General features: G+C 41.4%; 1 protein-coding gene across 3 annotated transcripts; it reads right to left on the bottom strand.

Moving 5' to 3' along the window:
* Window positions 1-605: 605 nt before the first annotated feature.
* Window positions 606-27,450, bottom strand: CDR2 (cerebellar degeneration related protein 2). Of its 3 annotated transcripts, none has more exons than XM_058710773.1 (5): window positions 27,142-27,450; window positions 17,242-17,354; window positions 4,021-4,169; window positions 3,600-3,764; window positions 606-2,536 (listed from the first exon to the last, which is right to left on the bottom strand). In XM_058710773.1, exons 1-5 carry the CDS (start codon window positions 27,218-27,220, stop codon window positions 1,672-1,674), a joined length of 1,371 nt encoding a protein of 456 aa, XP_058566756.1. In that variant the 5' UTR covers window positions 27,221-27,450; the 3' UTR covers window positions 606-1,671. The 3 variants fall into 3 exon arrangements, with proteins under 3 accessions (XP_058566756.1, XP_058566755.1, XP_058566757.1); XM_058710772.1 differs by lacking the exon at window positions 27,142-27,450 and adding an exon at window positions 19,687-19,732; XM_058710774.1 differs by lacking the exon at window positions 27,142-27,450 and adding an exon at window positions 17,998-18,191.
* Window positions 27,451-27,582: the final 132 nt, after the last annotated feature.

The following is a 27,582-nucleotide window of genomic DNA, read 5'->3' as shown; positions in this document are numbered from 1 at the left end:
CAAAAGAGGATTTTACCCCTTTTTAAATAATCCAAAAGCAAAATTCAGATTCAGGGCTCACTTTAGTATTTAAATATTATAAGTCTTTCCTAGGATTGAATAATCAAATGTTTTGAGTCAAATGCTATTAATTCAGAACCAGGTCTGACATTTCTAAACTTGTGATTATATAAAGTATATACATTTGAAAATATTTTTCAATCATATAGTAATTCTAATGAAGACATTAACATAAGAATCCCAAAGAATAGGGAATAGAAAATTTTTTTTTTTAATTTTTTTTAACGTTTATTTATTTTTGAGACAGAGAGAGACAGAGCATGATCGGGGGAGGGTCAGAGAGAGAGGGAGACACAGAATCGGAAGCAGGCTCCAGGCTCTGAGCTGTCAGCACAGAGCCCGACGCGGGGCTTGAACTCACAGACCGCGAGATCATGACCTGAGCCGAAGTCGGACGCTTAACCGACCAAGCCACCCAGGCGCCCCTAGGGAATAGAAATTTAAAAAATCATTATCAAATCTCCGAGATATCTGTTGGAAGAAAAAAATGGAACCGTTGGTTAGAACATTAAAATGGTTTCAGCTTAAAATAAGCAAGTGATCCATTTGTTCATTTTCACAGGTAGTTTTATTTGGTTTTTAGAAAAAATATATACAGTAAGTGGAACTTCAGTTCTCTTAAATAGTTTTAAATTAAAAGTATGCAAAGTGAGAGGATGAGTAGATTCCCAAAGAACAATACTGTTTAATAAAGTAGCAAATGGGAATTTCTGCAGCAAGTCAAAAACATGTATAGGAACGACAGGAACTGAACAAGGGCAGCCTGTAGCTGTCAGCTTAGCCAGCTTGGACAACACAGTGAGGGGTTTGATCTTGCTTTTTTAGTCTGACTTTAAGAATGATTTACATATTTGCCTATGCTAACCACTATAGCTTTGAGTAAAAACATCTGAAGGTGGGGGTGGGGGCCCTCCAGGGCCTATGCTCATGAGCTAGCAAGATGGTAACAGCAAAGGTCAAACCAGAGCTTGCCTTTCAGTTTGGTATCAGTTGGATTTAGACATATTATGATTCCTTGTCAGTCACAGCTCAACTGGTAGCAGATGTAACCAAACTCAAGGCTTGGAGTATTTTTTAATGCCGTTGATTTTGGGTTAGACCCTGCTTTCTCCTGGACATTCTTCTTAACGAGTTCACAGTATACAACAGTGTTTATGAAGCCATTTCAGGTTGGCAGCCATCTGACTCCTACACAGTTTTGAGAAGCGAGGAGGCAGTAGGAGTCGCCTTAGTTTTGTTTCAACTCTGCCCTTTTCCCCAGTATACTATACACTCTCTATATACTACATATATAGGGACTCCAGGCCTACTTCTCTAGGAACACACATCTATCCCTCCAATGGTTCTGGGGCTTTTCAAGGAATCACAACACAAATCAGTGCGCCAGCCAGAGGCCAGGTTGTCACGGGATTTCCTGAGGAGCTTAAACGGAACCGGGTTATAGAACTGACACCAGCAGCCACCTTTGTTCCCTGCTGTTGGCTGCTTAGTAAGCAAAACAGCGAGGCAAACGTCATGAGCCACGTGGCCATGGGGTTTACAGACACCGGTCGGAGTGGGAGACAGAGGTGAAAGCAAACGAGCCAATTAGTAGTAGAGCTGGAGGTTGAATTAGGAATGAGAGGAGAGAGATCGGTATTTTGTTCTCTGTTCATCTATCTCTTGCTTTGTTTTCTTGATGCAACTAAAGATCTCTTTAAAAAGCGCCTTGTATTCCGGAGGTGTTGTGGCGGTGGGGGAACTGACGGGCTCTGGGGTGACAGAGGCTGGTTCCCAGCCGCTGGGGCCCAGCTCAGGCTGGGCGTTGGTCCCCACCAGGTCTTTGGCGAGAGCTCTGGGGGTCTGCACAGCCTTGTGGGACAGGGAGTCCTCTCCCTGCTGGCACTTCTTCAGCAACTCCTCATACTTCACCTTCAGGGCACTGTACTGAGTGTCCACTTCATGCAGAAGGGAGATGCCCCTCTGCTTCACAGCCCTGGCCCTCCGGATGCAGGTCTCCTCGTGGCCCCTCACGATGTCCCCCCCGGCCAAGCTGCTCAGCACCGTCTCACTGCTGCTGCGCTTAAGAGGCCTTCTGTGTGCTTCTGGCAAAGGCAGGAACAGCTCCTCCAGCAGGCTCTGGCTGTGTTCTCTGAAAGGGGTGAACAGAGAGTCCGGCACCAGCTTCTCGACGCCATTCACGAATGGATGCTCCGACTGCAGCATCTGCCGCATCTCGGCCACCTCGGCCTCCAACTCCAGCGCCCGAGCGCGGTAGGCATCCGTGGCTCCCAGCTGCCGTTCCAGTTCACTGTTCTCCTTCAGCACCAGCCCATATTCCTCCTCCATCGTCACCCGCTTCTGCCGCTCCAGGCTCAGCTGGGCCTGCAGCATCGTCACTGTTTTCTTCAAGTGCTCATTTTCTTCCTCATCGGGGCTTTGCTGACTTTGTAAGGAAGTGATCTTCTCGGCAAACACATGATCATACACAAAGTGTCTAGGAGAAAAATGTCGAAAGAATATATTATGTAGGTTGACTGGGAATGAAAAGAGATTGATTTTTTTTTTTCCAACTAAGTATTTTTGAGGAACTCTGATGGTTATCATTTATTTATTTATTTATTTATTTATTTGCCTATTCCATACTAGGGCAGTGGCTAACACGAAATTATGTAAGGCTGGCAAATAAACACATGTAAGAAAACATAATTTTTGTGACTATTTTTTTTTTAACCATTAAAAGTACTTCAGAACACCTATTCTCAAAGCCCAGCAGTATGATGGATACCTTTCAAGGAAATTAGAATGGCCCCGTGGTTCTCGACTTTGGCTGTGCATCAGAATCATCTGGATAGTTTTTTACCTGCATCTAGAGATTTTAATTTAGGCCTAAGGGCCTCACTGTCATTGCAGTTTGAAAAACTCCAAAGTGATTTGATGAAGGGTCAAGGTTGAAAACTACCAAAATGCAGAAGCTGGTCTCTCTCCTGCGTAGAGTCCTAGGCAACTTGTAACTGGGTTTATCTTTGTGATGATTGTATCTGCCCCTCCTTGAGAGTGAAAGTGTGAGGGCAGGAGCAATGGTGTCTATTTTGCTCACCACTCATGTCTGGCAGAGCACCTGCCATACAATAGGTGCTCAAGAAATAAATAGTCCTTAAAGATGCAGTCTCTTAACTCTAAATTATAAAGGCATTTCTGTAGGCAAAAAACTTGTTTTATTGACATTTCAATTTTTTGCACCCTAATGTGAGGTACAGCCCCCAAATCTGTAGTCTATCACAAGTACTGCACCTTAATTTAAATGAAGACTTAACACATGAAAAGCACTGAAGTGAGCACTCCCAAGACTTCCAAAAATAAGCTTTTGCTGAATTACCAAGACTCAAGAACTCTATCCATCGTATGTTTAAGCTAAGTGGTTTTGTTCAAACCACTGGTGGTCTAATAACCAAGTGGCATTTCTTAAAAGGGTACTTTTAATCTACTGGGATCCAGTATGTGTCCCTGACATGAGACGTCCCCCTGCTCATAAATGCCAAAGAAAGGCAGGCTCCTACTGGCGGAGGTCGTAAAGTTCCTTCAGACACGAGAATCTGGGTGCTGATTTCTCCTGGTCACACTTCCCCTGGCTCTTTCTTCCTTGGCCAGATGACTTCAACTCCTCCACTTGGCTCTGGAGGTGGTCAATGTTGGTTTGTAGGCATTCGATGGTTTCAGTCAGACTGTGAGGAACAGATAGAAGCCATTTGCTGCTGTCATATTAAATTAAGGGCATAAGCAGTGAGGAGAGATTAGTCGCCAGCCACTCAAACTGGGTTTTCTTAATTGGAAAGGACTTCTACTTAATCTCTATTCTCCATAAAGAATTAAGTTAAACCATACCCCGTGTTGACCCAAACCCTCTATGTGCAAGTTCTATTCTAGTTTATACTAAATGACTTACCCTAGGGCTTCGTCAATGGATTCTAGAAAATTTACCTCAGAATCTTTTGCTGTGAGGCCTTGCTGTCCGCAACTAGCTTTTGATTGGTTTCTTCCAGTTCCCGTGCTGTTATATCTAATTGCTCATAAACTTTTGCATGTTGCTCATTCATCTGCCGTAGGAGCTCCACCTGCTTGGTCAGATACTGTAAGAGAAGATGATTGTGACCAGGCGACACACTAGGCAGATAAAGCACCTGCAGCGTCCCAACACCGATTCTCCGATTCGCTAACACCAACCAGGTAGCCTACAATTCAATTCTGATGCTACCTTCCTGTAGTGACCCCACAGGTTAGGAAGGGCTCAGTCCCATGAAACTGCCCCACTTCAGACACCAGTTGCAAGGCTCAGAGACCACCTGTGCTTCTTTCTGACAAACTAGCTATAAATATGAGGGTTTCCATGACCTCCCCTCAGGTTCAGTAATTCACTACAACTCACAGAACTCAGGAAATCGCTGTATTTACAGACTGCTTTAAAGGAGAACAACTCAGGAAGAACACATGGGAGAGATGCATAGGGCAAAGTATGGGAGTGCAGAGTGGTGCTTCTATGCCCTCTTCAGACACATCGCCCTCCCAGCACATTGATGTGCTCTGGTTTCACGGTTTTCCTGAAGCTTCACTGCATAGGCATGATTGATTAAATCACTGGCATTGGTGACTGAACTCAATCTTCAGCCCCAGTCCCCTCCCCAGAGGGTGGGGGTTGGACTGATGGTTCTAACCCTCTAATAACATGGGTGTGTTCCTTCTGGCAACCAGTTCCCATCCTATCACTCAGGAAATTCCAAGGGTTTTAGAAGCTCTGTGCCAGGAACTGGAGACAAAGATCAAATCTATGATTTTTATTATGCCACAATACTACAGGTTCGTTTTATGAAAAAAACTTTAAATCCCAATTAAAGTACCTATCTAAGAGGAAATAAACATAGGCCATCCTTTATATGTTTACTTCCCCTAATGCTTACCAACATCCTATGTATCATATAAGGCTGATCTACGCTTACAAAGCACAATACACACATAAAATTAAGATTCAACACGAAAATCTATAGGGAGCCTGATAATCCCACAAGAGAAAAAAGTATGGAACACATGATCAATGTTTAAGCAAAAAGACCATGTATTTTTTCTCTCTTTAGAGAACGTTAGATGATTTTTTGCTTGGAAAAAAATCAAATTTTCTTCTCTAAATGAGCTATCCTGGACCAAAAAATAGGGAAAATAACACTGATTTAAGCAGAAAGAGATATTTAGCTTACTAGGATTCAAAGACTCTTGTTATTTTTAATGCTGTGAGAAAAGTTATCACCACAATCCTCCTCACTCATAAAAAAATTACCAGATTATTTATTCTGGTACAGCTAAGACTGCTTTCTAAATGGACCTTAAAAACACTTTTCTTGGGCTTTTTATACAACTATACAGTTGATGCTTGAACACCACAGGGGTTTCGGGCATCGACCCCCAGACAGTTGAAAATCCGTGTATAACTTCTGACTTCTCCCAAACTTTAATAGCCTATTGACAGAAGCCTTACTGACAACAGTTGATTAACATACATATTTTGTCTGTTATATATACTATCTACTATATTCTTACAATGAAGTTAGAGAAAATGTAAAGAAAATCATAAGATAAAATACTTTTACAGTATTGTTCTGTATTTATAAAAAAAAAAAATTCTTGTGTAAATGGACCAATGCAGTTCAAACCTGTGTTGTCAAGGGTCAACTGTACAAATTTATTTGCAGAGCTAATAGATTTCCTTCAAAGAACGTGCTCAATGATTTTCAATGGGCTCTTTAAATGACCATGTGGCAAAGTTGAGAAACAAAGCATAAATGACCTTTTTATTTTTTAACTTAATTGTTTATTTTTGAGAGAGTGCACGCGAGAGCACGCAGAGGAGGGGCAGAGAGAGAGAGGGAGACACAGAATCTGAAGCAGGCTCCAGGCTCTCAGCTGTCAGCACAGGGCCTGAAATGGGGCTTGAACTCATGAACTGGGAGATCATGATCTGAGAGGAAGTCAGATGCTTAACTGACTGAGCCACCCTGGTGCCCCTATGTGACCTTTTTATATCTAATTCTATAACTTGGTAGCAAGGTGTTGAGAAAACACTTAACTCTCCTAACTTCAACTTTCTCATCTGAAACTCTTGGGGCCAAAAATGTTTTAGAAAATTATTTAAATTTTAGAACAATATGGCACACACACCATACACTTTATAGCATCCTCAGTGAGGTATGGGCAGCACCCTATAATTGAACATTAATATTTTAAACTTTTTTTAAAGTTTATTTACTTATTTTGAAAGAGGGAGAGAGTGCAAATGGGGGAGGAGCAGAGAGAGGGGGAGGGAGAGAGAGAATCCCAAGCAGGCTCCTATGCAGGGCTAGAACTCCCAAACCACCATGACCTGAGCCACCTAGGCAGGCACCCCTTGAGCATTAATATTTCTGCATCAAAAAGTATGAATAAGGATCATAAAACAGCCTCACAGCAGTTTAGTTCAGAGTTTGCTACCAAATGAATCTGCTGTAAACTTAAGAAAAAAATCTTATTTTACAGAGCCTTTTGGGTTTGGAATTGAAAATAAGGAACTGTGGATCGGTTACTAACCTATCTTGTAGGGCTTGAAGTATTAAATAAGGTAAGTGAGCACAGAGCAGTCCCTGTAAAAGCTTCTGTTTATTCTTCATTCCCTCCACCCCCACCAGCTTCTCCAGGAGTCGGCCCTTAACCCTGCCCTCTGGCTGGCAATGTCCTAGTAGGTCCCGTCAATGAAGGGAAGGTGTTCAATCTCTTAGGAACAAAGGTTTAGAACACAGGAATACATACAATAGCTACAGAAATTTTGCAAGCCGCTTTTATATCAAGTAGAGGCCTTAAGTATTCTTTGGGAGGATTCACAACAACCTGAAAAAAAGGTAACACATAGACCAGACACTAAGTATTAATTTACAATAGGAGCGGTCTCTGCCCGGTGACTAGAATATTCACATCCTCTGTAGGACACATCTGCTTTATAATTTTTTCAATTCTCACAGAAATCTTGTGGTGGGCATTGGATGAGCGAAAAGAGCCTGGTGGGAGGCTGCCATAGCTAAAAGCATAGGCTCTGGGGTCAGAATTTGAAGTTACACTTTACCACTTCTAACCAGGTGACCTTTGGCAAGTAGCTTAATTCTTCTAAGGTGAGATTTCCTCATCACCTACCTCACAAGGGTTGCTGTAAGATTAAAAAGAATGTGAAGGGTTTGGCATGGTATCTGGCATATGGTACAACTGCTCGATAAAAGGTATTCTCATCTCTACCTACAGTTAGCGTTTTCAAACTTTACATGTGTTAAGATTCATCTGGGGGATTAAACTATAGGAACCTGGGCCCCTTTCCCCTAAAATTTTGAGTCAGTGAGACTGGGGTAGAGCCAGCATTCTGCATTTTTAGCAAAAACCCCAGGTGATATTAGTAAGAGTGGTCCATGGATCACACTTACTAGAGGAATGTTGTTCTTTGACATGGAAAATCGTGGAGGTCTCCCCCCTCCCCTAACCTAATGTCTCTTTCTCTTGGGTCCGGGAGGCATCAGCATTCACTTAGATCAACAGTGATTCTTAAGCTTACTGTTTACCGCTTCCCTTCTTAGGACTTGGTTTAGTTGGAGCGCTCCACAAAAATGAAGCTGTATTAAACTGCTGCAGCAGCATTTTTTACCATACTTCCGGGAAATAATGTATGAGGTGTTTTCACCTTGAGTGCTGCTGCCTAAATTCTTAGTCCACCCAAGTACTGACTCTTTGCAGATGGCTAATTTTATCTACCTTTAAAAAGCTTTTTATTATGGATAATTTCAAACATATAAATGCAGAAAAATGGTTTAATGAGGCTCCATCTATCCATCATCCACTTTCAACAGTTATCAGTCTTGTCACACCTCTACTTTTCTACTCTCATCTCCAATCATTTTAAGCAAATCCAAGACAGCCTTTTTTTTTTTTTTAAGCTTATTTCTTTTGAGAAAAAGAGAGGGAAAGAGAATCCCAAGCAGGCTCTGCACTGTCAGCACAGAGCCTGACACTGGGCTCGATCCCACGAAACACGAGACCATGACCTGAGCTGCAATCCAGTCAGACGCTTATCCCACTGAGCCACACAGGCACCCCACACATCCAAGACATCTTAATTGAGGTATACAGATTCATGTATTTCTAAGAGAACCTTTTAACTACAATTTAACCATACCTAAATACCCCAATAATCCCTTACTATCAACTATTTATGTTTCAGTATTAATATTTTCCCAACTGTCTCTTAAATGGTTTTTCCAGTTTCACCGGGAAGCTACCGATTCTTCCTTATTTCACACATTTACCTTAAAAATGCAGAGTTGCCTTACTCTAAGCAAGCTCCCCCTTCCTTTAAGGATGTGTTTTTCCTGCTGGCTCCATCTAATCCAGCAGTTCTTAACATGGGGTCCTCACACAGAATTGAGAGGGTCTGTGAACTTGGATGAAAGAGAAGTTACGTGTTCATTTTCTCTAACTTCTAACTGAAATTTAGCATTCCCTTTGATTTTGAATGGAGGCAGCAAGCCATCAGTAGTATGACAGGGCACCTAGGACTTCATCACCAATAGAAATCACAGACATTTTCATATCATGTCAGAGAGGCTGCAGAAATCTTGATTCATTGGTAACACTCATCACTATTTGAAATTACAGTTTTTAGTCTGACATTAGATCCTAGTTTTTTTTTTTTTTTTTACATTTATTTATTTTTAAGAAACAGAGTGAGACAAAGAGTGAGTAGGGGAGGGGCAGAGAGAGAAGGAGAGACAGAATCTGAAGCAGGCTCCAGGCTCTGAGCAAGCGGTCAGCACAGAGCCTAATGCGGGGCTCGAACCCACCACCTGTAAGATCATGACCTGAGCCAAAGTTGGACGCTCAACCGACTGAGCCACCCAGGCGCCCCTAGATCCTAGTATTTAATGTATTAATAAAGAAACTTATTACTACATCACACATTCATTTTTTCAATGTTTTGATAGGCATTTCAATCTAACAGATTCCCTTTGTAACTCTATGTATTTTAAGAGGATCATCACACAGACAGACCTCACTAGACAGCCAAAGGGACCTATGACATAAATTTTTTATTTTCTTCTATTTTAGAGAGAGAGCTCAAGTGGGGGAGAGGGACAGAGGGAGAGAGAGAATCTTAAGCAGGCTCCATGCTCAGCATCGAGTATGGCACAAATTTAGGTCTCTGTTCAAACGTAACCTCTTCAGCAGCCTTTCCAAACCACCCCCTCGAAAGCAGCCCCCTTCCCAAGGCACCCTATTAATTTCCCTCAAAACAGTGTAATAATAAACACCCAAATTGCATAGTTGTTAGTGTCCAGTCTTTCTAACCCTCCTTGAAAAGGAAAGCCTCTTCTGTATACCTAGTTCATTCAGCACAATTCCTGACACACAGTAGGGACTAAAAATACATTGGCTAAATGTCAATTAATTTCTTTCTTTCTTTCTCTTCCTTCCTTTTCTCTTTCTTTCTTTCAAGTAGGCTCTACTCTTACTGTGGGGCTTGAACTCAAGACCCTGAAATCAATAGTCACATGCTCTACCAACTGAGCCAGCCAAGTGCCCCTAAACAGCAATTTCTAGACTTCTGGACAACAGCTTATTGTGCTCTCTACACAACTAGGGCCACTGAAATGTTGAGACACTTAACTGAAAGATTTTGAGAAGGGTCTTGGGTAAAGCCCTCTTGGGAAAAGGCCCTGTTAGCCACTAATTCTCTCCTCTCTAGCTCCATTTATAGATGTTTCTAATTTATTTCCATGGCAAGAATACCTTCCAGTAATCTGAAAGACCTTTATAATTCCTACCAGCTATTATGTGGGCCCCAAGCTGTTAACCCCTTTTAAAGATATAATGTTCAAATTAGAGTTGTGGCCAACATAAAGGAAACAAGTAAATACGCAAATAAGTACAAAGAGGCTAGGGCAGTCCCCCTTTATCCACTGGGGATACACATTCAAAGACCCCCAGCAGATGCCTAAACCATGTTTGGTACTAAACCCTAAATATACGACCGTTTTTTCCCTATACATCCATGCATACCTATGATGAAGTTTAATTTAAATTTGGCATAGTGAGAAATTAACAGTAACTAATAATAAAATAGAACAATTATAACTATATACTGTAATAGAAGTTATACGAATGTGGTCTCAAAATATCTCATAGTCGTGTACCACCTTCTTGTGATGATGGGAGGTGATAAAATGCCCACAAGAGGACGCAGGAGGTGTGACACAGCTGTTGGGCTAATAGTGACCTTCTGACCATCCATCAGGAAGAGGATCATCTGCTTCTGGACAGGGCCTAACCACAATAACTGAAACTACAGACAGTAAAACCACACACTGGGGGGTGCGGAAGACTAGCATGCTAAAAAAAAAAAAAAGCTACCATAAGTCCCCCTCATTTGATATATCAACCTGTAATAAAAACACAATGAGACCATTTACAAAGAGCTTGTGATGTTTGGTCTTAGAGGATTTGGCTTTAAGAACAATCTAAAGAATGGCAGGGAGCTTGTTTTCACATGGTAGGAGTTTAATCTTATTATTATTAAATCAAAACTAATCAGAGAAGCCCTTTACTTCCCCTAAGAACCTGTAACAGATTACCTAACAAAGAAGTCTGAACTAACTTGGTCAGCAACTTAAAAGAAAAATTAATAGATCTCTCAGCAAGTTCTCATATAGGGCTAGAGAATCCAGACTCCATTTATGTAGAGCGTAACGCTTTATGCTTGGCCTCTCAAGTTTCAAATTAGTTTTATCAAATTTTTTCTCAATCTAGAAGGAAACAGGTTAGCTCATTTTCTAACCTTCATTTAAAGGCACAGGTATGCTACTAATGTTCTGGTTTTCTCCATCCAGAATCTTTGATACACAACCTCAAGTAAATTTGATGGGACTGCCAAGATCCCCAAATTCAAGTGGCAAAAACTGCTCACGTACAAAAGTATCTGCCATATTAAACCGTGGAAAGGGAGACATTTAAGCAAAACATTGGGAGGGGAACATGAAAGTAGCAAAATCACAGGCAAAAATGTTCACTTTATAGGCAAAAGTATAAACATTTAAGTTCTGTGAGTTATCACATGCCTGTCTTGGAATTTACATAGAAGGTCACCTTGACTTTGAGTACAAGGTTCAGGTTATGCACAAAAGCTATAAAACAGGTCACCTTACAACTGAGGCAACACTTTAAAAAAGAAAGGCCAGCAGAATTATATTAACACCTATTTGCAATTGTAGCACCCCGACCTAGAATGCAGGAAAAGACCAACAACCCCAACTAAAAATGCATAAGGAAGGGAATGGAAATTTGGCTTTTTTGGGATTATCCTTATACTAAGGATTACAGCCCAAATCCTCAGAATTTAGAATCAAAATGACCTTCTACAATACTGAAGAAAGATTTCTTATTACTTTTGAAAAACCTCTTTTCCCTGATTAAAATATTTTATTTCCCCTGTAGGAAATTTAAGTTGGAAAAAAAGGGCATGAATATGAAAATAAAAACCATTTATAATATAATCTATTAAAAGCTTGGCTTGTTTTTAAGATCAATTTTCCAGTAATTGAAAAGGATTTATTTTTTTTTTCTGAATTAAGATTCTTTCATTACTAAAATTCTTAAAACACGGATAAACTATGCAACAATTTCTACATCCAAAATAAAAGCAAACACTTACATAATCTCATCCCCTCAGAACAAGTCTGTACCAATGTAGTACAAGCATTCTTATCACCAAGACACAGTGGAGCAAACCGGACCTGAGAAGTAATTCACATGCCTCAAGTCTCTAGCTATTTGCCATAGAATTGAGGGCTTAAACCTCAATCTTCTAAGGCTGAAGCCAGAGCTCCTTCCATCTTCTTAAAAAAATCTCCAGAGGTGGAAATCCACAGCTTAGGAATCATCAGATGTGGATTGCAAACTGTTTATCTGTCCTCTCTTAAGATACTGATTTCAACACGCGTTTATTGATGATCTATCATGGATAAACACAGCAACAGCAAAGGGAAACAAACGGGTGTGGGGAGGAGGGACTGAAACAAATCAGTCAATATAATATACAGAATATTGGTAAATGTAGTAAAGGAAGCATAAAATGCTTTAAAATTTCTAAGGAAGACATAACCTCTTGATGAAAGAAGGGATGCCTTGAAGGCCAGACCTTTGAGTGGGAGTGACAAGTCCTGTCACTGTTGGGAATCATGCAGATTTCCAAGCAGAGAGGCAACAAAACACAAGGCTGTAGGCTTGCTTACGTGTTTGTAGGAATCTTGAAGAGAATCCAATTGTGTCTGAGGGTGTCAGATCTCATTACTCTCTGAAGTACTCTCTCCTCCCCTCATCCAGGAGAGAAAAACTTACTGTGCAGATCAACACTGAATACAAGTGACACAGGCTGCAGGCATCTCTGAAGCCAATCATTACTTTCAATAGTTTAATATTTTTTCTTTTTTACAATTAATAACCATCTCTAAAAGAATACCGATCGATCAATTTCTACTAGGATTATTTGAAACCCGCCGAGTATTTGAGAGCACATTTGTAGTTCTACTTTCAAAATACCCTTTGACAGTTTCTTACTTGTCTATTTCTATAATGTCTATAATGAGTCCAGTTTGGGGGATTTTATCCTAGTATTATTACCAGTTCTGCAATATTGTTTATCCACTTTAAGTAGTTTGTACCAGTACTATTTTTATGGATTGTCTCATTTCAAATTTTTCTGGGGGTAGAGTAAAGGCTGACTTTCTGGTTTTCAATTACACCTTTTACTAACTTCAAAAAATGATCATGTATTACTTTTCTAATCAGGAAAACTCCCAATAAACATTCTGAAAAGTTAGCTTAAAACTTGTACAAGTGGGGGGCACCTGGGTGGCTCAGTTGGCTGAGCATCCGACTCTTGATTTCGGCTCGGGTCATGATCTCACGGTTCAGGGTTCTAGCCCCACGCTGGGCTCTGTGCTGACAGTGCAGAGCCTGCTTCGGGTTCTTTCTCTCCCTCTCTCTTTACCCCTCCCCTGCTTACTCTTTTCTGCTCTCTCTCAATAATAAAACAAACAAACTAAATAAATTTAAAAAATAAACAACAAACAAACTAAAAAATATTAAGAAAAAAAAGTGCCCAAGTGGGGGGCACCCAGGTAGCTCAGTCGTTTGAGCACCCAACTCTTGATTTTGGCATAGGTCATGATCTCATCGTTCATGAGATCGAGCCCCACAATGAGCATGGAGCTTGCTTAATATTCTCTCTCACTTTCTCCCTTCCTCTCCCTCAGCCCCTCTTCCCGGCTAACGGTCTCTAAAAAAAGAAAAAACAAAACGCTAAAAAATTAAAAAAACAAAAAACCTATACAAGCCGTAAAGTTCAAACAGGCTAATCTAGGTGTTAGAATGCCGGTTAGTGGCAGTGACAACTGGCAGAGCTGATAGTGTTCTCATTTCTTATCTGGGTGTTGACTGTATTAATACGTTTACTTTATGAAAACTCACTGAACTATATATTTAGGATCTGTGTTTTCTGCATGTGTATTTCGATAAAAAGTTTACTTAAAAGAGAAAAAGAAACTGATAGAAGGTTTTAATTAAGGAAAGAGCCCTTATAAAGTTTAGGGGGTTCCTAAAGGTTACAACGATAAGAGGCACATAATTCCCTTTTAGTAGGGAATTAGGCTCTTTGGATGCCCACTTACTTTTATAAGAACATCAAGCCTTCCTTGTTTTAGACTATTGCAAGTCTATGTTGTGATTTGTAAGTCCGCACAGGAGCAGATGTGAACTGAGCAGGCAACAAGGCAAGTTTGTGGGGGTCCTCTCACTGCTAAGTGGGCTTAACCAGCACTGCCATTTCATCCCATTTTGTCCCATCCCCATTGACTTTCATAAAGTGATTTACAAAAAGAAAGAAGAAAGCCAAGTGCAATGGCAGAGAAGTAATCTATGACAGTGTTGTTCTCAGCCAAAACACAGCTTTGGATAAAGAGTAAAATGTTGAAAGCTACAATTCTTGGATCTAAGAACCAGGGGACTGCATGCTCTATTATGGAAACAAGAGATTCATGAAAACATTTCTGGAATACTCCAGGCTAAATTTATTTGAATAGTTTATACATGTATTTAATTTCATATTTATTTAACCATTAAGATGTGAACTGAGTATGAGTAGTTCATTTCCATTATGCTTTGCAACATCTTATAGAAAACAATAGATGGTATACAGTGTTACTTATAGATTTGGAGAATCTTAAAGATCTGTGGATTTTTTTTTTTCAGAATGTTAACAATCTGTCTTAATATTCCTCAATACAACAGGGAAAAAAAGGTAGAAAATAAGTAACTTAGATCATAAAGCAATTGTGTTTGTGATCTCCTACAGTGGTAGCAAATAGGCATCATTCTCTTAGTATGCAAATAATACCCTTTTTTCATCTATACTTGGGAGATATTCTAAAATAAGTAGCAGTTATAGAATTCAGTTACAATGATTTACAGGTGCTTTTCATAGAAAACATCAATACAGTGTATTAAGAAAATGCTTCTACACAAATACTAATAGACATATCTCACAATATATGATAGTTTTCATAGACTACTTCATAGACTACCCTAGGACATCTTCTGATGAGTTGTAAAGCAAAGTCTACAACACAAAGCAAGTACGAATTCCTTGAGCACGTACAACATTTGGCTAGTTTTAATAGTTTTAAAAAATTTATTCTGGTATTTCTGGAGGGCACCTGGGTGGCTCAGTCAGTTAAGCACCCAACTCTTGGTTTTGGATCAGGTCATAATCTCACAGTTCATGGGATCAAGCCCTGAGTCAGATTCTGTGCTGTTAGATTCTCTCTGGGATTCTCTCTGTCTGTCCTTCCCCCACTCACATGCACATGCTCCCTCTCTTTCTCTCAAAATAAATAAATAAACTTTCAAAAAAATGCCTGGTTTTTCTGCATTTTTAGGTTTCTGACAAACTGTACAGTAATTACATCTAATTTTGGGTATGGCATGTTCTACACTCTTCTGATATAGAAAAGCGCTAAAAGTGGCAGCTGGTGACTTTAATATCATTACAAGATACACCTTCCTAGAACGATAAAAGTGTATTTCCCACATAGCCAATCACATTATTGGCTATATTCGTAAATCCTGATGAAGAGGCAGATCGACTGTATATACACATCTTAATTATGGCTACTACGTAAAAATAAGGATACTGAGATTATGAATTTGCCTTAGTTTTGATGGTAGATTTATTTGTATTAAAAAATTGAAGTTTGTGTAATTTTGATTGCTTAGAAGTCAAGGACTATATATAATTCTACTTCTTTGAGTTTCTAGAACCTGGTTCAGTATATAATTAGACTCAGTAAGTTCTGATCACGGTTGGTTTTTTTAGAATATTTACTTGTTTATTGAGAGGGAGAGCACACTTGTGAGCAAGTGTGCAAAAGTTGGGGAGGGGCAGGAGGGGGAGAATGAATCTCAAGCAGGGTCCTCGCTATCAGCACAGGACCTGTGGTGGGGCTTGATCTCATGAACCTGTGAGATCATGACTGGAACTGAAATCAGAAGTCAGACACTTAACCAACTGAACTACCCAGGCGCCCGTGATCACTGTTCTAAGGTCTTTTACACTCACACTAGAGTGCTGGTTTTAATGTACCAATTTGAAGAGAAGGAATTGTAATTTAAGTGCAAAGCTTTTTTGGGTGGGCATACGGGGGGGTTGGAGCATGGAGAAAAGTATTCTAATCAGACAACTGTCAGGTTAATATCCAAAATTATCATCTTTACAGTCACATGGCTTACACATAACTGGGCTACTAGAGTGGGACCATTTATAAGACAGCACCTTGCATTTTTAAAGCCTTAATCTAGTATATTTCATTTTAGTTTGTTCAACTAAAGGAAAAAGTACTCTTTTAATTAAAAAAAAATCTATTGGGGCGCCTGGGTGGCTCAGTCGGTTAAGCGTCCAACTTCAGCTCAGGTCACGATCTCGCGGTCCGTGAGTTCGAGCCCCGCATCGGGCTCTGGGCTGATGGCTCGGAGCCTGGAGCCTGCTTCCAATTCTGTGTCTCCCTCTCTCTCTGTCCCTCCCCCGTTCATGCTCTGTCTCTCTCTGTCTCAAAAATAAATAAAACATTAAAAAAAAATTTTTTTTTTAATTAAAAAAAAATCTACTAAAAATGTAAATAAATTAAGGTCATAGCAGGGAGAAAGAAATATCTATTTTATGGTTAATTTTTTTTAAGTAAACTCCACCCACAACATGGGGTTCAAACTTAAGACCCTGAAATCAAGAGTCACATGCTCTACTGACTGAACCAGTCAGGTGTCCCTGATTAATTCTTTGAATGGCACAAGAAGGTTGTTTTGTTTTGTTTTTTTTTAAGTTTACTTATTTATTTGAGAGAGAAAGAGAGATTGCAAGTGAGTGAGCACGAGCAGGGGAGGGGCAGAGAGAGAGGCAGAGAGAGAGAATCCCAAGCAGGCTCCACGCTGAGCACGGAGCTTGACTTAGGGCTGGGATCTTACAAAGGTCAGATCATGACCTTAGCCGAAATCAGGAGTCAGATGCTTAACTAACTAAGCCACCCAGGCACTCCTGAATGGCATAAGAAGTTTAAACATGTTATAAAATCAGGTAATATGATTTAAAATTTTTTCCATCTAAACCCAAATTTAGGATGGAGTTTGGCAGTGGTTAGGAGAGGGGCTGTAACCAAGGAGGGAGCCTCAACAATGTGGGTATTTTTACTTCAGCTGGGTGGTGGGTACACAGCTGTTAACTGTATTATTCTTATACCTCTTGGCATATCTGGAATATTGTGTAATTCATTTTTTAAAAGAAAAAAGTAAAAAATGAAGTATAATATGGACAACTTTATTGTGCTTCACATACTGGTAAATACTGGACCAAGTGTAATACACTTCACCAAGGGTGAAGAGAGAAATTTCTTTCATCAGACTTCTATGTTGGGAAAGCATGAAGAAAATAGAAATCAACCTCCCCACCCTCTCCAATGCTTCTTTGAAAGTGCAGAACATGATTGGTACAGTAACAGCAATAAGCCATACCTCAAAGCGTAACTCTCTTAATGAGTAAATTACCTCAATTTCCTGTAACTGCTCCTGATTGGTTGTGTACATCTGCTGAAGAGAATCCTCCAACTCTGTGTTCCGATCCAGTAACGTCTTCCCAAGTTCAGCAGCAAGTTGGAGATCTAGCACAACAAGTCAACAAGCACAATAATGCAAATGATCACACTTCAACCTTGTATATAACCCAATGCTTAAAATAAGAATGAATCAAGGGGCACCTGGGTGGCTCAGGTCATGATCTCATGGTCTGGGAGTTTGGGCCCCACGTCGAGCTCTCTAATGACAGCTCAGAACCTGGAGTCTGTTTTGGATTTTGTGTCTCCCCCTCTATCTCTGCCCCTCCCCAACTCGTGCTCTCTCTTGCTCTCAAAAATAAATAAAACAGGGGCGCCTGGGTGGCTCAGTCGGTTAAGTGGCCGACTTCAGCTCAGGTCATGATCTCACGGTCTGTGAGTTAGAGCCCTGCATCGGGCTCTGTGCTGACAGCTCAGAGCCTGGAGCCTGTTTCAGATTCTGTGTCTCCCTCTCTCTGACCTACCCCCGTTCATGCTCTGTCTCAAAAATAAATAAACGTTAAAAAAATTTTTTTTTAATAAATAAAACATTAAAAAAAAATTTTTTTTAAGAATGAATCAGGACCTAACCCAACACAAAGTTTCAGTCAGATCCCAATGGAAGGAAAAATGGCACAGAAAGAAACCAGAGTTCTACTTAAAATTCAGTTGAACTGGGTTCCTCTACCCAGTAATGTACACTGTTATATACCTTACTTGTAAGATGGAGATGTATTTATTCATTCAGAAATGATCATTCATCACAGTGACCTCTAACATAATTATTTGCTCATGGACTGGACTTATTCATATCATCATTGTCTACTTTCTTCTAGAAGATCTTTATGCCAAAGTACAGGCAGATCTTTCCATAGTTTCTAGAGTTCCCATGAAATCTGGCTGTTGTGAATCTGTCAAAGTATGTATTACAGATCCTGAACTCCTAAGGAGACTAAAATTAAGTCAAAAAAGGGAAAAACTGGGGTGTCTCGGTGGCTCAGTCAGTTAAGCATTGGACACTTGATTTTGGCTCAGGTCATCATGGTCTCAAGGTTTGTGGATTTGAACCCTGCACTGTCACTGTGGAGCCTGCTTGGGATTCTCTCTCTCCCTCTGCCCCTCCCTCCCCCTCTCTCTCTCAAAATAAACTTAAAAAAAAAAAAATCAGTAATAATACCTGCTCCAGGTCTCTCATTTTTTTCTACTTCTCTTCATGTCTTTCTCCAAGATGAGCACATCAGATAAGCAATACAGTGAGTTTTTAAGGTAATTACATGTCCATAGCTTATACTTTGACTTAACACAAACCATATTTCTATATTAATTTTTTTAATGTTTTATTATTTATTTTAGAGAAAGAGCTAGAGAGACAGAGCATGAGTGGGGGAGGGGCAGAGAGAGAAGGAGACACAGAATCCAAAGCAGGCTCCAGACTTTGAACTGTCAGCACAGAGCCTGATGTGGGGCTCGAGCTTACGAACTATGAGATCAAGACATGAGCGCATGGGGCGCCTGGGTGGCTCAGTCGGTTAAGTGTCCGACTTCGGCTCAGGTCATGATCTCACGGTCCGTGAGTTCGAGCCCCGCGTCGGGCTCTGTGCTGACAGCTCAGAGCCTGGAGCTTGTTTCAGATTCTGTGTCTCCCTCTCTCTCTGCCCTTCCCCTGTTCATGCTCTGTCTCTGTCTCAAAAATAAATAAACATTAAAAAAAATTAAAAAAAAAAAAAAAAAAAAAAAGACATGAGCGCAAGTCAGAAACTTAACCAGCTGAGCCACCCGGGAGCCCTACCATATTTCTATTTTAAGCCTAATTTTCCAACTCTCTCTCTTCTTAGGCATATATGTACCTAAGACAAGGTTTGTTTGTATTATACACAATACCCGAAACAAAAATTTAATGATACTAAAATGGACAATAGTTCTAATATAAGTAACTGAAACACCTATCTGCATAGTAAGTTTCATGGGAGGTCCTTCAATATAGTGAGAAATGCACTGAACTGAGTAGGAAGGTCTGAGGTCCAGTTCTGACTACCATCTACCAGGTTAACTCTTTCAATATAGTGACTTTAAAGGTCCCTACACTTAGTATTCTTGTGTGGAGAGATGATGGTCCTATCAGTGTAAGATTATAAAAACCAAATGAAATAATATATAAGGAAGTACTTCAGAAACTAAGCTGCATACAAAATCAAAGTATTATTAGTATGCATTGATTCACAAATTAATGTTTTTATTGCTAGGCACTATGCCAAGTTTTGGCTACAGAATGGTGAATAAGATGGATGAAGTTCCTGTTATCCTGACATTCCAAGAGATGAATGGGAAAAGTCAGACAGTAAATAAGTAAATAAATTTGCCAAATGTGATAAACACTTTTCATTCATACATGCATGCATACCTTCATTAATACCGGATGCTGTTCTGGACATTAGGAATAGAAAAATGAACTTAGCTAAAAAATTCCCTGCCCTCATGAAGCTTCTTTCTGTTGGGAGAAACAGCATGATAAAATATAAAATAGATAGAAGTGCTGGGGCGCCTGGGTGGCTCAGTCAGTTAAGCGTCCGACTTCGGCTCAGGTCATGATCTTGCGGTCCGTGAGTTCGAGCCCCGCGTCGGGCTCTGTGCTGACCGCTCAGAGCCTGGAGCCTGTTTCAGATTCTGTGTCTCCCTCTCTCTCTGACCCTCTCCCGTTCATGCTGTCTCTCTCTGTCTCAATAATAAATAAACGTTAAAAAAAGATTAAAAAAAAAGATAGCAGTAAGTGCTAAAGAGAAAAAATGTATCGAGTTAGGGGGATGTGAAGAATGTGGATGTGGGAGGTTGAAATTTATGAACACGCGACCAGGGTGACATTAGAATTAAGATGTGGGGGCACCTAGGCAGCTCAATCGGTTGAGTGTCCAACTTCGGCTCAGGTTTTGGAGTTAGAGCCCCGTATCGGGTTCTGTGCTGACAGCTGGGAGCCTGGAGCTGCTTCGGATCCTCTGTCCCCCCATCTCTCTGCCCCTCGCCCACTTGCACTTGCTCTTTCAAAATAAATATTAAAAAAACAAAAAGGACTAAGGTGTGAAGGAACTGAATAAATGACCCACCTAGATCAATCTAGAGGACCACCATTCCACGTAGAGACAAAACAAGTCCAAAGGCTCTGGGAGGAAGTGTAATTGGAGCTAATGAGGCTGACGTGAAGTGTGCATAAGGGGCAAGAGGGTGACAAGTCAGAGGGGCTCCAAGGTTGCCGGGCCAGCTGGTATAGGACCACACTAAGAAGGTCATGATTTTGGCTTTTACTCTGAGTAAAATGGAACCCAGTGAAGGCTTGTGACAGGATGAGTGGCTGCTGTGTGAACAGACTGAAGAGATAAAGAAGGAAGCAGGGTGACAGGAGGATACTTCAATCATCTCGGTAAGAGACGGTGGTGGCTTGGACCACAGTGGAGGAGATGAAGACAGGGGTAGGAATCCAGATATGGTTTAAAGTGGAGCTAAAAAGATTTGTCAACCAATTGAATGTGATGTGTGAGAAAAAAAATAGATTTGGTGATAACGAATAAAGGATCTATTTTAGAAAGAGGTCACAAGAAAAGTCTGAGGGGATATTTTAGCTGAGGCTTGGAGAGTGAGGAGTAAAAAAGTGAGACAGGCACTTCAACAAGAAAGAAGCCGGCAGAGTCTGCAACCTGACAAGAAGCCAGTGTGATAGAAGCGGGAGAGGGAGAGTGGGAAGAGATGAAGCTGGACCATAGGCAGAGCATACAAGAGCTTATAGCCCATGGAGAGACAGTTTAAATTTTACTCTAAGTATGATGGAAAGTCACTTTACTTAATGTCAGAAAATATTATGAAAACAATATTCATGATGAAAACAGGGAACCTCACTACATATGCTTTTTAATTTTTAGGGGCACCTGGGTAGCTCAGTCGGTTAAGCATCTGACTCAGGTCATGGATCTCATGGTCATGAGATCGAACCCCACGTTGGGGTCCGTGCTGGGTGTGGAGCCTGCTTGAGATTCTCTCTCACCCTGCCTCTGTCCCTCTGGTGCGCTCTCTCTCTACAAAACAAACAAAAACCTTTAAAAACTTGACTTTTAGAGGTTGACAAGTTTTTATGTTTATTCATTACCATCGACATTAAAACTTAACCTAAAGTGGTAAAAGAAAAGCAATTAATTTTTGTTATGTGGTACTGTCCACTCGAGTGCATAATTAGTATTCTACTTGATTAGTTTTTCCTCATTAGGAAAAAACAAAGTAGCAAAACCTCCCAGACACCACTCCAGCTCATTTTAAAACATCTTACACCCATTTATAATAAAGTAGTATATATGTTGGCAGATAGGTGTTAAAATACATTTTCTCATTATTTAAATATTAAAAAGCCTATTAATGAACTTAAGACTTCAGATAACAAGTCCATGAAATAACATCTTCTATTCATAAGGCACAGAACTTTACGAACAGCTCAAAGCACTTAAGAGATATTAATCTTTCTATCTTTTCAAGGTATTTAGCCCAGATTTTCAAATGAAACAACCTGAAGCACAAAGATGCTACCTGACTAACCAAATCTACATGGTGAGTCACCGCACAACAGCAACTACTGTCAACAGCTTCTAACTTCGCTTACATCATACTCCACATCTTTATACTAGGAGGCCCACACACCTCTTTGTTTCGGGTGGAGAGTAAATTTCCCTCTATGAGGTACTTAATCTTTTCACTTGTTTTTATAGATGGCGATGAGAAGCCAGAGTTGAGCTACTTGGCTTTTACTGCCTGTTCTGCGAGTGAAATCACATACAACTCCAGGCAAGTTAATATCTTGTTTTCACTAAATGCAGAAGGAACTATGTACCGCTGGCAGAGGCTTTGTACTCATAGGGTGTGTAATGTGTATACACAGCCCTCCCCCCCCCCCCCCCCACCAAGAAGCCACCATGCTTATCAAAGACAAAGCATATAAACATTACCTAGACATTACTTAAATCTCTCCTGGCCTGTTGTAAGGTGGAAATTCCTCACTGGGAAGGACCAGAGACTCATCAAAGGTGTCCTTAACTAGCGATCAAAACCTGAGCCAAAACCTCCTCCAGAATCAAGGCTAACTTGTGGCCATCTTCAACTACTTTCATTCATTTATGAAACTACCTGCTACTTAATACGCAGCCAGGAGCAGCTTTTCTCCTCCTGCTGCTGCAGAAGAAAGAGATGTCAAGCACAGCACGCTTCCAGTAAACAGCAAGCAGAAAATAATTTGAGACTTGCCCTTATCTCAATCCTTATTTCCAGTTAAACAAAGCCCCAACCTGGTTCGGTAACCTGAAGTCTCAATCTCCTAAATATTGCATAGATGTTTAGGATAGAATTCCGGCAAAAACAAGTCTCAACTACAAGTAAGTGTCTGCGAAGTCACACGGCATAATAGGATATTACTTCATCTGTTGGTTTAAAGACAAGGGTCTTTTTTTGGTCTTAAAAAAAATTCATTTCCTGTTGTGTAGCATCTGGCTTCCATAACCATAAGAAGCCAAAAGCTGGCAGGAAGCCCAAGAAGCATTTCTAAATAATTAGTGGGGGCAATGGGAGAATGTTCAATGTCCTTATATTTTAAAGTAAGACACAAAATGATACAATATCATTTTGAAGCTTCATGCACCTGATCATCTCTAGTTTACGATAAGGATTTTCATTAAGAGATGGTCTTTTCTAAATCCTATTGAACTTACTGAGCTGATCTAGGCAGCCACTAAAAATACCACACACTGGGGCACCTGGGTGGCTCAGTCGGTTGAATATCTGACATCAGCTCAGGTCATGAACTCATGGCTCACAGTTTCGAGCCCTGCGTCAGGCTCTGTGCTGACAGCTCAGAGCCTGGAGCCAGCTTCTGATTCTGTGTCTGCCTGCCTCTCTCTCTCTCCCTCCCTCCCTCTCTCTCTCTCTCTGCCCCTTACCTGCTGGTGCTCTGTCTCTGTCTCTCTCAAAAATAAATAAGACATCAAAAATAATAAATAAAAATACCACACATTTCCTGCAGGCTTGAGAATTACAACCTATCAGTATCTTCATATGTTTAATATTTTCACTAATCAATCTTTGCACATGATAATCATCTATTTTAACAGATAAACTGTAAGGTTTAAACTGGTACTCTACTCAGCCCTATGCCTTAAGCAAAACTACCTCTGGCAGCTGAGTGATTTTTTTTTTAAAGACTCTTTCTTCCAAAATTCTGAAACCTTTAAATTCCACTGCTATTTTATTTTTAATTGACTTCAGTTTTTCATGAACCATGAGGACAACATATTCCCATGTTAGCTGAAGACTGCAGCAGTAATTCAACAACATTAAGGCTGAAAGCTTTTCCTATTACAAAATCAGATGCGTCATTGGGTGATGCTTCTGTGTAACTCCTGTTGCCAACGTTACTATAATTGGGAAAGCAAAAAAGCCTGAATATAAACATCAAGAAAAATGATGGTGCCAGTTTTAATGACCCTTCAACAATGATTCAGCAAATTAGTTGTGCACTTGGAAAACGTACTCATCATGAAAAGAAGCAGAAGTCTAAGGATTCCTTTAAACTAAGATTTCATTTGCTGATCCATATAGTAGAAACTTGAAGCATTATTCTAAGCTTGCACAGCTCACCAAATGACAATTATAATAGCAGTTGGACTGAAAGAAAACTTAGTCTCTGAAGTCTTTCCACCTTGTTCTCAGGCACACATTTCAAAGCAAGCACCATCATTACCTGCACAGAAGGCTCCTGCTGTCCCAGAAAGGATCTTACCCATAGAGATCACTGTCAGTATTCTTACTGTGCCAACTCAGCTCACTGACAAAAGACAGTCTCTTTATCAAAGTGTTCTGTAAAAGCAAAGGTTTTCTCCTTCTGCCTGCACAAGCTTTACATGTTTCTAACAAGGTATAAATGGTGGACCAGAGCCTTCTGAGATTAGAATTTTTCTGCAATTTTAATTTAAAAAAGAATGCCCCACCAAACTTTGATATGGTTGATCTACTTAAATAATACTTCTATTACTAAAGGAAACAAATTTGTAGTTTAATGACTTTGAGAACAGGATCTTAAAAAGTTGTTTTAGGAGCTCTCTCCAAACAAGGCTTGCTCAGTAAAGTTAATAATGAGGATGTTAAAAAAATAAACAAATGCCCGCACTTGATAAAAATCCCACTAGATGTGTTTATCAATCTGTTCAACAGGACAGACTTGCTCCCAAATTGTATTTAGCAGCAAATATCTACTAAGGGCCTACCATGCACCAGGCACTGTAGCCAGGCACACACCAGGAGGCAACATCTCCAGGCTTCTCTAGTAAACAGATTCATACACTGTCAACTCCAAGGGTAGGATTTTATCTATCCTATCTTGTGGATAGGCACTGTGGCCCCAGTGCCTAGATGAATACCTGGTACAGAGTAGATAATAACTTTTTCAGAAATTAACACACTTAAAAATTCATTAGAAGTTTAGGTGTTCTTTAATATATAATTTTTAAAAACTGGGACAGGGGCTCCTGGGTGGCTCAGTCAGTTGGTTAAGTGTCTGACTTCGGCTCAGGTCATGATCTCACAGTTGATGGGTTTGAGCCCCAGCTCTGTGTCAGCACAGAGCCTGGAGCCTGCTTCAGATTCTGTATCTCCCTCTCTGCCCCTCCTTTGCTCACGCTCGGTCTCTGTCTCTCAAAAATAAATAAAAATGTTAAAAAAATTTTTTTTAATGAAAACTGGGACAAAGGTATTCTTTCATTCACAGTGCAGACGTTATTCTTTTACAGGCCTATTCGTAAGTTATGACTTTTGCAATTTCACACCTATTCCTACCCCCACGCACTTGGTTATGACATACAGGGTTGTCAAAGTCCACTGTAATAACAGATGTGAAAGTCTTCTGAAAAGCAGAGAACAAATTCCAAATGCAAACTGACATTAAGGAGGTTTAGACCTGTGCTCATTAAGGTTTCATTAAACTTGAACATCTGATGACTTTGTTTTGGTTAGAGGTTAAAGAGTTCCACATGTAACCCCAACATGTTACATTTGCTTCCTGTAGATTTAAGTATTACAACTTAAATCTGGTCTTAACAACTTCCCACAGGGTGTAAAGTGTAGTGTGGACAAAAGCACCTGATGGAAGAGAGACATGAAAACAGTTTGAGAGCCTCAGTTCACCAAATATTAAAACTGAGCCTCTATTTTGTGATCAGTGTTATGCTAGATTTTTTAATAAGGGCCTATACAGATCTATGCTTGCTAAATAAAAATATTTAGCTTCGATTATACAAACTGCTTAAGGTATTGTAGGGAAATGTTGCAATGGTGCAGTATTTGACTCATTAATCCTACAGAAAGTATCAAACTAGGCCACCAATCCTTATGGGGAATTCTGAAAACGGGTTTGTTAAAATGTAAGACAAATTTGCCTTGTGGATATTGGGAACATGATGGCAAATCATGCACTATAGCCACTGAATAGCTTGGACTATGTAAGTGAGCTTGTGAACCACTTTGGTTCAAGTGACTGTCCACGAAACACTTAAAAAAAAAAAAAAAAAAAGAAAGAACAAAACCACCTCCCCTCTCAAAAGAGTTGCTTGTCATGTTTTCCTTTCTTGTTTTCCTTTTCTAAGTACAAGCTACTCAAGTCTACACCCTTCCCCACCTCGAACCCCAAGTTCAATGATTAGCATGAACAAGTATCACTGCCATTTAATATTCAACTAAATGAGATGTCAATTTGCAGTGCCGTTTTAGAGCTGAGAAAGTTGATTTGCACAGAATTGCAGAAACCAAAGATGCCTGGATAAAATTCCTAAGGAGTATTCGGTGTGCTGGTTAAAAAGTTTGCTCTGAAGTTCGGAGTGGAATCTTATCTCCCCCAGTAACAGTATCCATAGCTTGATGGGAAGACTAAATGGGCATCAGTGTTAAAAATCCACAAAAAGCGTTCCCCAATTGCAAATGCCCTCTATTAATATGCCAAAAAGGGTGGGGGCACTGTCTCCAAACTGAAGGCTGCTTTAACATTTTTCTTTGAGACATCTTCAGCAAGAAATCCGAGGCAGGCCCAGATCTGAAAGCCTGTTTGCAACTAAAAAACTAGATGCCAACCAGGAGAAGTGGCAGAGGCAGAAGTGCCTCAAGTCATTTTCACTTGGCATCTGGTGTACGATGCATTAGCAAAAAAAAAGTTTTTCAACCTTCTGACACCCAACTTAAGAAGCTGTAAGCCGGTGATAAAGGAGAGATAAAGTCTGGGCAGTAGTTAGGACTCCTCGTTGCGAGTGTATGGGTTCAAAAATGCTTGCCCCCACGCTTGACTTGGGGGAGGTCACTTGGCGGTTTAGCCTCGCTTTCCTCATCTGGGAAATGGGGACAAGAGAAGCTGCTCTCCAAGTAAGGTGTCGGGCGGATGAAATGGGAGGGCCCGGCACCGTTCCCGCCCCCCAGCACTGCTACCCCCAACACCTGCAGCAGCTCCCACCGGGCGTGGGCCGGGGGTCCCCCTGGAGGTGCGGAGGCCGCGAGCCGGCAAGGGGCAACCGGAACTTCCAGGTAACGCGGGGAGGATTCAACCGCTAACCGGGGAGGCGGTCCCAGCGGTGCCCGGCGCAGTTAGTACCCCACACGCAGGGACGGTGAGGGTCACTGCGCAGAAGCGGCCTCCCGGCGGGCTGGGCACCCTCCCGGTCCCCACGCCAGGTGAGCGCCGGACATTCCCGCACCTGACGTCCGCTAGCCGCCAGGGAAACCAACTTTTTAACGGTTTCGCACCCGGGAGCCTCCCCGTCCAGGCCGCCCGCCCGGGGAGCGACCGCGCCCTCACCTTGCTGGAGGTCCCGGTGGTCGTACCACGGCTCTTCCTCCTTCATCTCAAACTCCTCCACCAGGTTTTCCGCCAGCATCTCGGCCGGCTCCTCCGGGGGCAGCGGCCCCCGCCGCCGCCGTCCCGCCGCAGCCGCTGCCCCGGGCGCTCCGCCGGCCCCTCCGCCCTCAGCCAGAGCCGCCTTCGGGCGGGACACGCCGCCGCCCCGGCTCCGCGGCGCCGCCTGACCGGAGCCGTTCCCCGCCGCCGACGCGGGGCGGCCCGCAGCGCACGCCGCGGACCGGCTTCCCGACTCTACTCGTGCCGCCCAACTGCCCCAACGGCCGGCGCCCAGGAGCGAACGCCCGGGACGGAGCCCTGAGCCGGCTCCTCACGCCGCAGCCGGGCCCAACGTGGCACTTTGGCAGAACCCTCCCCGGCCGGGGCCGCGATTCAAACCCC

The sequence above is a fragment of the Neofelis nebulosa genome, chromosome 18 (assembly GCF_028018385.1).
Source record: "Neofelis nebulosa isolate mNeoNeb1 chromosome 18, mNeoNeb1.pri, whole genome shotgun sequence".
NCBI lineage: Eukaryota > Metazoa > Chordata > Mammalia > Carnivora > Felidae > Neofelis > Neofelis nebulosa.
This window is presented reverse-complemented; position numbering and strand designations above follow the sequence as displayed.

What these genes read in the sequence shown, in the direction of transcription:
- CDR2 (XM_058710773.1), bottom strand. Translation starts at nt 27,220, where the DNA reads ATGCTGGCGGAAAACCTGGTGGAGGAGTTTGAGATGAAGGAGGAAGAG. An exon ending in CCACCGGGACCTCCAGCAAG is followed by an intron (nt 17,355 to 27,141) that starts GTGAGGGCGCGG and finishes TTGTTGTGCTAG; the next exon opens with ATCTCCAACTTGCTGCTGAA. An exon ending in GAACTTTACGACCTCCGCCA is followed by an intron (nt 2,537 to 3,599) that starts GTAGGAGCCTGC and finishes TTTTTCTCCTAG; the next exon opens with ACACTTTGTGTATGATCATG.